The sequence below is a fragment of the Centroberyx affinis genome, unplaced genomic scaffold (genome assembly GCF_046629955.1).
Source record: "Centroberyx affinis isolate AG114_WGS23_722 - 3 ecotype Tasmania unplaced genomic scaffold, CSIRO-AGI_Caff_v1 ptg004071l_1, whole genome shotgun sequence".
Classification (NCBI taxonomy): Eukaryota; Metazoa; Chordata; class Actinopteri; order Beryciformes; family Berycidae; genus Centroberyx; species Centroberyx affinis.
This window is the reverse complement of record NW_027281860.1, coordinates 46,049-60,130: the sequence shown is the minus strand read 5'-3', so window position 1 is coordinate 60,130 and position 14,082 is coordinate 46,049. Positions and strand designations below refer to the sequence as shown.

The following is a 14,082-nucleotide window of genomic DNA, read 5'->3' as shown; positions in this document are numbered from 1 at the left end:
TATTCTGCAGCTGGTTCATCAGAAGGCAGTGCGGCATCCTGGGAAAACAGTCGGTGTATATATGGGTTATGAAGCCTTATCACAACGCTGTTAAGTTTACAAGCTTAAACAGGCTGCTGACAGCAGAAGGAAGATTTACTGCAGCTCCTCCTGGGTTTATCCATTCATAAATCCTTGTCAAATTCCTATTTGTCCGAGCAATTCCACATTCCTTCAAGTATGCCAGCCTAAAAAATTAAGGCATCATCAGTTTCAGAAAGAGAGAGTGAAAGCGAGGAACATGGTGTACAATATAGGCATTCGTTATACTTTAATACCTGATGAATAATGTACCAGATCAATGCTTTGGTATAGATTCTTAACCTTTTTTTTTGTTTTCATTTAAGCGATAATGTCTCCCAGAAGGTCTGTTGCATGATTTAAAGACCTGATACAGGAAAAAACTGATTCTAACTTGTCTGATAGATGCTCAGCACAAGAACAATGCTTCACTAATTTGACACTGAGCTGCGTTCAGCCTTGTGAGAGAGGCAGATAGGAGGTGGCAGTTTGCAGAAAGCCTGTAGTGGAGGCATGTTTGACCTGAATCCTGTCGCCACCACATGCAAGCAGCAGCTCAACCAAAGCGCTCGCTCTGCACAGCAGCTGCAGGTGGAGCTCGCTCACATCCGCCTGTACTCCGTTAATACCACAACAGAACACCTCCACTCACACAGGTCTGAGTGTGCGCGTGTGTGTGTGTGTGTGTGTGTGTGTGAGAGAGAGAGAGAGAGAGAGAGAGAGAGAGAGAGAGATAGAGAGAGAGAGAGAGAGGGAGGGAGAGAGAGAAGCTCTTTGTCTCCTCCCTTATTTGTAAAGGAGTATTGCAGGAATAACTGGTGACCACATGTTTGTTACAACTGTTAGTGTGATATCCATTCATGTAATCACAATTTGCAGTCAAAACTGTAATCTTGTTAATGTAAGAACATGCCCCACTCATGTAAAAAAAAAAAAAAGTCAACACTTAATGTTTTTGTTTTGTTTTTTTATGTCATAATTTTTACATTATTAGATTTTTTATTACATTAACAGGAAACTTGACATTTGCTTATTAACTACGGTGCTGCATCTGAAAAAAGTGTGTGTGTGTGTGTGTGTGTGCGTGTGTCGTGTGTGTGTGTGTGTGTGCGTGTGTGTGTGTGTGTGGAAGACGTGTTTGGTGATTAGTTTGCATCTGAAAAATTGCAATCTTCCTGTTAATGTAATGAAACCCAGTAATGTAAAAATGTATATGTTAACAGGAAAAAAAAAGGTTTTTATGTTAATAGTACAGGTAACCTCAGTTAGCCTACATGAATGGGAAATGTATCACATTAACGGGATTTTACACTATTAGTTGCAAATTGCTATTACATGAATGGTTTATTATGTTAATGAAAGCTGAAACAGCTGGAACATAGACTTCATCTTTGCTGCCACCAGGTGGGGCTCTTGACACACTGATGTCCAAAATAGCTGCAGCTGGTGGGAACTGAAACTTGAGGTCCCTTATACACTGACTGTGGCTTCTGGCTGCATGTGGCTGGACTTTATCATATTATCTTTCTTACCTTTCTTAGCTGGTGTGGAATTTAAAAATAAGGGGAACGCATTCTGTGTTTTTGTTCAAGGATGTTGCCCAAGCCTTTAATTCCTCCTGCAGACTTCAGATCAAAATAACATGCATGTCAAGGTCGGTGCCGTTCATGAACTGAATTGAGAATTCATGGTAAATTCCAATTCAATTCCTGGAGTGTGAATGTGAAGGTCACCCAGCTGTAAGGAAACAGATTGTGAATTTAATTGGACTCACAGGAAACAGAATTTAATTCCATTAAATTCCATGAATTTCTAAGAGAGTTTGTCTTTGACTAAACATTACAAATCAATCATTATGAATCAAATAAAAGACAGTTTTAAACAAATCAAATACATTCAATCATAATGTATGGGTTAGGATTACATGCATTGCAGTGGCAGCAGTGGCAGGCTGTACTTCAAGTCAGACAAAAACACAGCACAAGTTAGAATATCTTTGGGTTGAGTGCATTTTTCCAAAGTGCATAAATAGTTACTACAAGGGTTAGGAGAGGCGAGTTAGTGCTTTGTCTTCCTCTTGGCAGAATCAGCACTTCTTGTCCAGATTGATTTTGTATCAGGCCTCTTCACTTTAACAGGATAACTTCTATACGTGTGACCTCATGACCTTGCTGGTTAAGAGGTGTTTTTTGGGTGAAAGCCAAGTACATTCTCAATGAAATCTTCTCAAACATGTTATTCCAAAAGAAGACTGCAGGGGGAGACACAACAGAATCTCTGCATTATATCTCTTAAGCCTTTGGTCTCTTTAAGTGCATAAAGGGAAAGTTACCATCCATACCAAGTCAACAGGGGAGACAAAGTGTTTAGTGCAGATACTGAGAGGATTCTGGTACTGTTTGGCATTGGCATAAATACTACTATTACTACTCCTACTACTCCTACTATTACTACTACTACCACTGCTACTACTACTACTACTACTACTACTAGTCCCACTACTACTATTGTACTAGTACTACTATTGACATTACTGCAACTACTGCTACTACTGGCATAATGTCTTGTTGCGACACTCAGCCAGGACTGCATGGATTGTTTCACATCCACATCATACAAAAAAAGAAAAAGAAATAAACAAAAACAAACAAAATCTCAATTTCCCCCCCCAACCAAAACAGACAAAACCCCATTTTCTGTTTTGTTTTTTTGTGTTTGTTTTTGTCTGTTTCTTGTTTGTTTCTGTTTAATATGTTTTCTTTCTTATGTTGTGTGTGTATGTGTTTTTGATCCCTCTTTCCCATTTTCTTCCCCTTTTTGTTGATTTTTTTTTCTGTTTGTGTTTTATTTTATGTTAGATATTTTAATTTTATTTGTTTTTTTGGTGCGTGGTGTGTGTGTGTGTGTGTGTGTGTGTGTGCGCGTGTCTCTCCCCGGGACCATGCGCGTGATGCTTAGTGACGTCAGTGTAGTAGCAGCCTCTCAACAGGTTGCCTGCCTTTCATTCAGTCCGCTCCTCTCCGCTCCACGCTCTCCGCCGCAGCTAACGGCTCCGCTGCTTATTATGGACCGGACTGGACCTCTGCTTATTTCCCAAGCGCCTCCAGTCTCGGGTGGACAAGTGATCTCTGGAAATGGATGTTTCTTGCTGAATACTGGAAATGTGGATTTCACGTTCAGGGAAACTAGTCTGAAAGTTTAAAGCGTCGGCGCTCTTTTGGCTTTCCTCTATGTGGGGATGATACAATGTAGTCCGTCTCTCTGACTAACTTCTGAAATAACTTCACGACACTTGTCCAATGGATACAGACACTACGATATCGGAGTAGCTGCGGTCCGGTCTGATTTTTGAGTCTTAACAGTGGAAAGTGGATTGGAAATGGACACTTGGTTTGGAAATCCCTCTAGACCAGAAAGGTTTTCATCAGCTCCCTGGATGATCTAGCAGCGAGGAATACTATGGAGAGTTTCTGATTATCTAAACTCTGTCTCTGCTACTTTATATGTTAGTTTCTTTGGTGTTCAACTACAGCGAAGATCACAATGATTTCGGAGGAGAGAAGCAGTCATGTGTCCAAACAGGCGCTGAACTTCCCGGTGGGTTTACTGATCCGCTCTCCCAAGAAGCGCCTGGCCAAACTGGGCAGGAAACCAAGCAATGGATCTGTACAGTAAGTCATTACAAGTCCTTTAGTAAAGACAAGACAACTAACATACACTACTACATCTAGTCGGTGATCATCACAACCACCAAGGTAACAAAAAAAACCCAAAAAACCAAAAAAAACAATAATACCCTGAGAAAAGCACAAATTTATGCTTCTTCTTCTTCTTTTTTTTCCTTTTTTTTTATTTTTTTATTTATTTTTTTTACCACGAAGAGTCCTTCAGATAAGTTACATCAGTTTGATACTACTTACTTTAATGTATACTACGAATGATGTAAAGGTAAACATAAAGTGTATGTGTGTTTACCCTCCACTGCATCCCTGGTTCCTGATGACACACACATATCTTCCTTGTTTTGTTTTCATTTGTTTTCACTGGTTTTATGGCTCTAACTGGTTCAGAAGTAGCAGCCTACTGTAAGCTATTGTAAAGTTGATTAACCACCACTTCCTCTTGCCACCTAATATATAACCATGGGTTCAGCAGGGCAAACCCACCTAAACCCGGTTTAGCCTCCTTTTTATTTGCAGGACATTTTTAGACCAATATAAATCTTCAGGGGCTAAATTGATAATATATAAAACAGTAAGTAACCTAATATCAAACGGATTCAAGTTATATGGAGATAGAGTATTATAAGGAAAAAAGCTTAAATTATCATTGTTGTTTTTTTGGGAAGTATAATTGATTTATGTGGCTGTGATGTCTTATGACAGACTGGAGATCATAGTTTACCCTCTGTTTTATTTACCTCCACATCACTATATGGTCAGATATGTGACTATATTGGAAACAGGTTGATCTATGTGGATATACAGTAGACATGACACATACACAAAAGTCTTGCGTATTGTCTCTGGTGAAATTGTAATCTTGGTGATTTTCGTGTTTTAACTTCACTTGAAGGATTGCATGCTCCTCTATGAGATGAGAAAATTCTATCACCCTTGGTCTTATGAAACCTTTTAAAACCCCATTGGATAAAGTCAAAATTGCATGGGAAGGCTGTTTTTCTGAAAAGTTTTTCTGAAGTTCCTGAAAAGTTGACAAGTCAGAGATACAAGGTTTTCACCAGACAGCGATCATATGTAACTCATATGTATATTCATGGCATTTCCATACATCTCCACATATCAGATCTCCCTGTTTTTTCTCCTCTCAGGTCCAACAACTCGGACAGCACCGTCCGCTCCACAGAGAGTGTGGGCGTCCGGCAGCCGGCCAAGAGCAAAATCCGCCGCCACAACAACAGGCTGTCCACCGTTTTCAACCGCAGCCCCAACCTGCGGGACAGCGGGCATCGCGGCCGGACCATGGCCGGAGACCTCCAGGCCGCGGACGACCCGGCCGAGCTGTCCAGCCAGATGTCCGCCCCCGGCATCCTCAAGATCTTTGGCAGCGACATCTGCCAGGGGACCAACTACAAGAGCGTGCTGGCCACCACCCGGTCCAGCGCCAAGGAGCTGGTGAAGGAGGCGCTGGAGAGGTGAGGCTGGGCTGCACTGGGACGCGGGACGCTCCAGGTCTAGACTGGGGTTCGTCCGTGTGGCTTCTAACTCTAACGTCTAACTCTGTTGCTCAAGGTACTGCTTGGAAAAAGAAGACGCCACCGACTACGTGCTGTGCGACGTGATTGGCCAGACCGGCGCGGATCACCAGTGGAAGAGGGAGTGCTTCCGGGTGGTGGGCGACAACGAGAAGCCCCTCATGCTGCAGTCTCTGTGGAAACCCAAGGAAGGCTTCTCCAGGCGCTTTGAGATCCAGAGGCGAGCGAGCGTAGAAGAGCAAAGCGCAAAGGACACAGACACGGTCACTGCAGGTACTACGCATGTGCAGTAGATTGAATCGAGTCTACTTTTAAGTGATGTAGATGCAACTCACTGGCCCTAACATCCTCACGCCTGGGTAATCAATCACTCAGTCTCTGCTGTGGTGGCATGGGGAGCCTTTATCCTCGTCTCTTAACGGCAGAGAAACAGCCTTCATTGTCCGGGCTTATCACCGGCCGGAGCAGGGGGAGATGGCAGGCATGTGAGAGAGGTCAAGAGGAAACAAAAGCTGCTGTGCGGGATAGAGGAGGTCAGAGCGGCCCCCTCTCTTATCTTTGTTTTATTGCGAGGTCCCATCAGGACCCTCCGCAGCACCGAGGCACCGCTCGGCTCTTCCCACCCGGGCCCGGAGCTGCCAGAATGCGGCCGCTCGCTGGTTTGTTATTCTTTCTATCAGAGCTCACTTCCTGCACACTGGGGACTGCGCGGCCCTGTTGACTTTGGCTGGTTTGTTGTGGTTCTCGTCGGGATTAGACCGATATATCAGGCCGATATCGGCGTTTGATTGGATATCGGACATCGGCCAGTCAGCAGCGTCCGCTACCGATACGGTGGTTCCTCCCTGACCGCAGCTACATGAAAACAGTCTGAAAAACCTGAAGTGTTATTTTCTTTTTTTCTTACTTATTTGTGTAATTGTTCATTTTTGTTAATTATTTCTTAATTTAAAAGCAGCAACGTATCCCAGAGATTCATTAGTCATTAGGGTTTCAGTGGAGAGTTTTAGTGTCCCATGATGGTCTAAATGCTGTTTTAGAGGCTTTTCCACCCTGACAACAACAAAATTCGAGGGGAAACTCTGAGTACAAAAGGTCAAAGGTACTGAATATTGGTGCAAAATATTGGCTACCGGCGCCTGAAAATATCCGTATCGGCCTTCATGAACCCACATCAGTCAAACCCTGCGTTCTCATGGTTCTCTCCTGTGTTATCCCGCCACGCTCTCCTCTCACTGACCAGGGGAAGCTGCCCTTTACCTCGGTGGCTTTAGGCGGCCCTGTCTGTCACACTGCAGCCGAACAATGAGGAAAACGCCCATTCCACAGCTGATAAGGGCCGCAGAGCGCTGGGTGTGAAGCCGGGCTCTCTGGACATTCCACAGTGCTTAATGGCTCCAAATGAGCTGAATAGTGTTTATGTTACGTCAGGCCGGCAGAGCGGCTGTTGATATCAGATAGAGGTGGCCACCTCTCGCTTTCCCTCCACATTTCCTCTCTTTCCTCCGGTTATGTTTTATTTGAATAGGTGCCAACGCAGTGAGCCATTATGTTGGAGTCTGTTTGATCAAGTGATTTCAGGGGGGAAATTTCTGCTTATTGTTGATTTTCGGTTAAGCATTTAGTTGGTTAGCTATCAAACAGCACCTGATCAATAATTAATCCATGAGATTCTTTTTTTTTATATATTGTCTCCATTTTTGGTGCTAAGCGGTGCACTGTGGTGTTTTTGCACTGCACTTCCCAGAGATCACCTGCTGCGTTTCTCTTTTCTTCATCTGTTCAGCTATTGTGGCTATCGCCGCTCATACTAACTTCCCAGTTCTTCTTCTATTTATTCCAAACAAAGCGCTGTTGCTGCTGACCAAAACGCATCACTTCCTGTGTGCCGGAGAGAAGACCTACCAGAACAAAAAATGTAAAACCTTTCATGAACTGGCTGTTGAATCACTATTGTGTTATATCAGTCGGTGATAGAGAATGCATGGCAAACACATGTATTTATACCAAAATGCCATGGATTATTACTTGCACTGAGCTCTAAAAACAGCCCAGCTCTCAGTATTGTCGGGAACATGCAACAGTCTATTCTTCGTATTGTAAACAATGAGAAAATGGAGCCAGCGCTGTATAGATAGATAGACACTGAGCCTCGGTTATGACATTTCAGTAACGCCTCTCACTCTCGCTCCCTCTCTCTCTCTCTCTCTCACTCTCTCTCTGTCTCATCCAGGCATCAACGCCCAGGCTCGTAAGCTGCAGAAGAGCCGCTCCAGAGTGACCTCGCTGTTTGTGGACGGCAGTGGGGAGGACGTGGATGGCCTGGGCATCTGGAGGAGTCTGAGCGAGATGGACCTGTCCGCCATGGGGAGGGAGGCCAGCCGGCTACAGCAGGGCCCGCTCAGGGAGGATCCCGAGGCCGAGGCCGACAAGGAGGTCCTGCGGCTGGGCATGGAGAAGGAGGAGACGGAGAGCAGCGACGACAACACCACCCAGTACTCCATCCACCCGCCCTTCGACTTCCCCTACTTCCTCCTGCTACAGGGCTACAGCCACAGACAGGTGAGCTACAGAGGAAGGAACACCGGCCCTGAAACAAGTCGAATTCAATGCATATGTTTGCTGTGGGATTATTAATTAATTGATACAATCAGGGGTTTAAAGATGCTATGTGTAGCATCGATATGTCATTGTCAAATTAACTGTCATACCTTGGTATAATTACCGTAAACAAATGAGACCATGGTCGAGATGATTGGTAGCCTCTATCTCACATCAGTAGTGTTTCTCTAAATTAAAACTCCATTTCCCATAAACCCTGTTGCTTCCTGTCGCGAAGAGGATCTTTGCTCCTTCGGTTAAGCATTTTCTCTTTTGCTTTACTGAAGAGGATAAACATGTGTGAGGTGATTTTTTTTTCATCAGCCTTTCGCTCCTTCCACCATTTGCCATTGCCAGAAGAACAGCGCCCTGTTCTTTTTTTGTGCCGTAAAGCAATATTCCTTTGTGCTGTAAAGTAATACAGCAGAGGTAGAAGCTGGCAATCTTCTCAGCCATGGTCTTGTTTGTTTACAGTAATTATACTAATGTCTTAAAATTAATGTGATGTTAAAATGTTGCACATATCCCCTTTAAATTACTGTTTCCTCTGCTCTAGCTAGTTAGAGTTAGATAAAATGTGTGTTTGTGATATTGTGGAAAAAGGAAGAGATAATGCTGGAATTCCTCATTCAAGCTCTCACCACCCTCGTTGCCTTTATCCAGCTAACCAAACAGCCATTGTAATTAGTTTGGCTGATAAATTCGCTGAGTACTTTCCAAGGTCCTTGAGAGTCTCCTGGCATTGTGGTGTGCAGAGACAAACACAAGCTTATCAGAGACACCAAGCTGTAAACAAGTACATGTCACCGCCAAGGAGAGGGAACTGAACGTCTTACGCTAAGAACCTCGGGGAGAAAATCCCAGAGTCAGAGAGCAGGGCTTCGGTCACCTGTGCCGCAGCAGGCCAAGGAGGAAGGAAATACTTTATGCTTGGCTGTGGATTACTGGAATGGGCTCAGGGTTGCTGGTGGATGCAGTGCAGAGGTGTTTAGGCACAGGTGATTGAGGCTTAGGGGCCACCCTGTTGCATTTAGGAGTGGGACACAGAACTGACTCTCTGCTAGAAGCTGAGTTCCCACGCAGGGTACAAGCTGTCTGTCAACGTCTCCCAATGAGAGGACAAGGAACAGTTTGTTCGCTCTCTGCAGGCAGAGGGAGAACCTCTCAGGGCTTGTGGCGAAAAGGGAGATAACCCTGATTAAAGACACACTGTGGAGGAGGATAAACTACAGAGGAGGATAAACTACAGAAGCTATTCTTAGAGCATAAACAAACTCAGTAGGGGAGTCTCACATATACATGCTGTAGGGTGCTGTAATCTACATACCAGCATGTTCAGTCTTTGGGAATGCCCAGATAGACAGACACCTCATTTTGAAAACAGCTCACACACTCAAATATCATCAGACATTTCTGTTGACGTCTATCGCAGTTTGATTCACTTGTTTATGGAGCTCATTTTTCACATTAAACCAGAGAGTTGTGCTGTGGCTTGAGCCCAGCCCAGAGGAAGCTCTCTCTCTCTCTCAGTGTTGTTTGTCCCTGGCTGTGGAGATTGCTGAGTGTGCAGGATACTGGGCGCACCACAGCAGGCTAAGTGCTGTGGCAGGCCTAATCTTGGTCAATCTACTCTGTAACAATAGGTCAACCCAAAGCCAAACCAAAGGAGCGAGGCGGTCATATTGTATAACAATAGTCATGTAACATGAATTGAGGGCTTTCTTGGATATTCAGATTTCACAAGTAACAAGAAAATACCACTTAATTCAAGATGAAAGATGATTTGCTTTGGAAGCAAATGAAATAATCTCAACTTATTGGCAGTAACATTTAAAGACTCAATATAAAATGAAATCATTGAGTTTTTTTTGCAGTGTAAAGCTGAAAGCAATTACCCGCTGTGTTGGTTCACAGCATTTTAGCTGACGTTAACTCATTTTCAGTGTCCATACCTGGGCACACATATCTGACACATTCACTGAGTGTGAACTGTATAACTGGACCCCTTCACATGACTGACCAATCACAGGTGACTATTTCATTAGAACTCCTTTTCCATTGGAAGCTATAATATCGTACCATCTCAGCTTACATTCTCATTTGTCATAGGAGTTACTTCAACTCTAAACTCAGCCACCATATTAAATATTTGAATCTAAACGCCCCACCAAGCTATTTTTAAAGCCTAAAAATTTCCACAGTAACCAAACAGTTCAATACACCACAGTATAGTATTAGCATTGCCATTACTAGGAAGCAGAATCCGTTGGAGTGCCATGCGGCCGCTCTAGCCCGCTCTGTTAGTACGGGATAACCCAGGATCTTCACACTCAGCCGACCCTTACGTACCTTCTCACAGGCTTCCCCGGCTGATTGGCTGTCTTACCAGCAGAGATGATACCGTATCATCACCTGACTAATAGTCTTAGGGTGGTGCTGCAGAGGTCACGGACTTCACCGGTGTCTCCCATCTAAGCCCTTCCATTCCTGTCCCGCCTCACGCTGCCGGCGCAGGTTGTGCTTACTGACTTGATCCTGGTGTTGTTCGCACCCAAAATACCACATCAGACACTGCTGGTTGATTTCCAAAATGTTACGTAAGAAAATCAATCACATGAAAAGTCTTTATCCTGCACGTTGTCTGGTCAGTTGGGGTATGCAGCGAGAATAAGGGAGGAAACAAAAAGAGAAAGTATGAATTGTTCCCTGTTTGAGCAGCATTACTAAAACATTTTGAAGTTATGGAGACAGAAATTTTTTTTTTGGTGATTTTAGATTAGATTAGAAAACTTTAATGTCCTCATTGAGGCAATTTGATTTGCATCTCAGTTACAGCAGACAACACTTATTTCAACATTCAACTCAATCAGATCACAATGGGAAAAGTGCAGTCACCTGTTAAAATAAAATGCATACTGTACAGCAATAATACAGTTTTGGAGTTTCAGTGCTTTGGTGTCATCAATCCTCAGGTGACACAAACATATCAAGATAAAGTAAATACTATAAAGTGCATACAATATGACATGTCCTATTAAAGTCCTTACCATAAAGTGCACACTCTGTAATGTGCGTCATATTTAACTGCATAATAGTTCCAAACATCATGAGTTAATGATCGGTGTTGTGTTTACATTCTGTGGTCGGTGTGTTGCATTCTGTGTGTGACTGTGTTCCTCTTCCCTCGTCTCTCCTTCCTGCAGGACTTCGTCATCTACCTGATGAGTGGGACCACCACCATCTTCGGCTGCTGCAGGGAGCACTGCAACGGGGAGGACGAGGACAGACTAAAGGTTGACATCCTCCTCTTTGCTCCCGATGTGTTGCCCCAACACTGCTGCGTCAGGCGGCTGGACTCCACCCACCCCGCCTCCACTGGAGGGGAGCCCAGACAGACACTGACCATGCTGAAGCCCCTCCACGGCGCTCCCGTCACCAGAAACGGGTTTCTCCTGAAGGACGAAGTGGAGCTGAGTCCGGGGGATTTGGTGGGCTTGGGGAAACACTACCTGTTCATGTTTAAGGATCCTACCAGCACGTCCGGATCCCCCCAAACCCCTCCTTGGATGACCAGGCTCTGCCCGAACAATGATACCAAGGTGTCACCTTCTTGTCTGTCGTGTGGCTCCTCTATCTCAATCAAAAGGCTCCAGAGAAAGCCTTTACCGCCCCGCTGGACGGACCCGGAAGGCTCCGAGGCTTCGCTAAGCTACGAGCTAGAGCAGGAGGAAAGGGTTCTGCAGGAGATCTTGGTCATGTTGGACCCCAGCGGGAATGAACCGAAGCTGACGCCCGCTTTCCTGCTCAGCCTCTGCATCCAGCACTCGGCCGCCGCGTTCGAACTGACGCACTTCAGGAAGTTGCTGCTCCGGATAGCCAGCCAGATCCAGCTCGTCATGTGGGTGAGTATGAAAACTTTGCTCTCTTTCTTTACCCCCCGTCTTACAGTTCATCTTTTGTGCCAGGGAATCGTGCCAGGGAAGTGTTTATGTGTGTGTGTGTTCAACGCTATATTCCCCAGAGTGTGGGAAAGACAGGAAAGTAATCAAAGGTGCCATCAGGGTCGAATGTAATCGACGCAGGAAGGCTGGTGTTTGCAGCTATGTGGTTTGAAATGGATATTTTCTTTATCTCCCTCTCAGGAGAAGACAAAGGAACTTGCAGCGATCCAGCCAGAAACGTGAGTAGCCTCTCCATCCACAAGCATTTTCAGCATGCCCCAGAAATACATGACAATGACCCGCTACAAAGGGAAGAGTCGCAGCTGCTGCCACCGATGACATATGACACTTGACACCTGAATAAGAGAGGACTTAAAGTCTCCTTTGACCGCCACATACGCCTTCAGAAAAACAACGAGGTTTCTTAAATGCAGGTTATGAAAACAGTGCATTTTCCCACACTCGCTTCTCTAAGAAATTGGCAGTAGGAACAGCCGGGAGTGAGTCACAGTCACAGCGCCCACTTCTCGCTTCATCATGCAGTGCAATAAGTGTCACCGGAGGAGGAACCTGTCTATCTCAGGAGAAGGGTTTTATGTTATGTAAAGGTATTTAAGTGTAATGAACTCTGAGTCAAAGCCGTGTGTAGAAGGAAGACAGGATAGTTTTTCTAATTCTGCGTCAACAGTAAAACTCCATGTGAACTTTTGTAGACGTGCAGAACTTTTAGAGGAAGTAAAATCAAATCAGGGATACAGAATCACAAGATATTTTCATTTCCAAGTGGTGCTATGACAGTGACTTCACTTTTATGGGTGATTTCCGTGCAACTAAAAATGTTAACACACATCATTAAAAACCACAGGTTTAGATATTTCCAAGCATCGCACTTGAAACTCTGTGTTTTCTTCTTCTTCTTCTTCATTTGGTTCACATGATGGATAAGATTCAAAATGTGGACACTGGCTATATCTGTCTTTTCAGTGTATTTAATACAGTGGTTTGTTTTACCATTGATGAAATTGGTATTAGCAAACAGATTTTGATGCTCATTTCAAGCCATATTGGAAAGGCTCCCTACTAGAAAATGCCATTCATGTCAGATTTCAGGTGATAAATAATACTTGGGGTATTTTTCGTACTCCCTGAACTACCTGCAGTCAAATGTAGGGAATGATAGACCCGTTTCAGATGAAATGCACGCAATGGACAATTTTCATCATATAATTTGTGATCATAGCCTAACAACTAACTAAAATGCCATGGCAGGACACAAGTACTTGCTGGATTTTTCATTTGTGGTTGACGTGGCAGTGTTTGGTTTGCTGTAAAACTCAAATGTATCGTCACTAAGTGCATACAGTATGTGTTACGTGTGAAAAAGCTGATCTGGAGGAGCCAAAGTCTACAGAAAACTTCAATCATGGCATCTTGACGGCTTCAAACAAGTTTGAAGGCATGAAAACTTCCAAGTAGTCACTACAACCATGAAGTTGTTGCGTCAGTTCTTCCCATGGGACGTGAATACAGCATAAGACTCAATACCAAATGTAAAGATGAATATTATTTCTGCAGTGTACAGTCAAGCTGCTTGACTTGATCTGGGTTCAGCACTAATCTCACACCTACCTCAGCAGCTCCGGTGACGAGCAGCCTGAGCAGCAGCAGCAGCAGCAGCTGAGCACGGAGGAGCTGATCCCAGGTCTGCAGCCGCTGGTGCTGTGGATGGCCAACTCCATCGAGCTGCTGCACTTCATCCAGCATGAAGTCCCTCAGCTGCTGCCATGGAGGCAGGAGCAGGAGGAGGAAGGTGGGCTCTCATCACCATTTTGCATGACAGTGTTTTTTTTAAGGACATGCTGACAGCTGTAGGACCTGTGTTGTATACGTATTACAACGTTTCTTGTGTGTTTTGTCTATGTTGCCAGGTCTGTTGGACGCTGAGATGTCGTCCACTCAGACAGCCTGCGAGGAGGCCATGACAGTCCTGGAGGAAGTCATCATGTTCACCTTCCAGCAGTCTGTGTACTACCTGACTAAGGTTGGCTTCTTTTACACACATGAAGGAGAAGAATAATAATTTGGCAAAACAAATTGATTTACTGGAAGAATTTTAACTTTATTAAAGGGTCTTCAGGGTTATTTAAATAACTTCTCTACCTTTAGTTGGTCACCATTCGAGCACCTAGTTGACAGGTGAAGTAGCAGCAGTAAACCGTTTCTACTTCTTTTTCACACATTGCAATGCAACAGCATAATGTACAC

General features: G+C 44.4%; 1 protein-coding gene across 2 annotated transcripts in view; it reads left to right on the top strand.

The window, feature by feature from the left end:
• The first annotated feature begins 3,254 nt into the window (after positions 1–3,254).
• Positions 3,255–14,082, top strand: part of radil2a (Ras association and DIL domains 2a) — a 29,563-nt gene continuing 18,735 nt past the window's right edge. For both annotated transcript variants that reach the window (XM_071542371.1, XM_071542370.1), the window contains exons 1-8: positions 3,255–3,731; positions 4,892–5,215; positions 5,313–5,548; positions 7,509–7,837; positions 11,080–11,778; positions 12,019–12,056; positions 13,452–13,627; positions 13,746–13,858. In XM_071542371.1, coding sequence (XP_071398472.1) covers positions 3,604–3,731; positions 4,892–5,215; positions 5,313–5,548; positions 7,509–7,837; positions 11,080–11,778; positions 12,019–12,056; positions 13,452–13,627; positions 13,746–13,858 — 2,043 coding nt within the window. In that variant the 5' untranslated portion in view covers positions 3,255–3,603. The remainder of the gene's footprint in view (positions 3,732–4,891; positions 5,216–5,312; positions 5,549–7,508; positions 7,838–11,079; positions 11,779–12,018; positions 12,057–13,451; positions 13,628–13,745; positions 13,859–14,082) is intronic.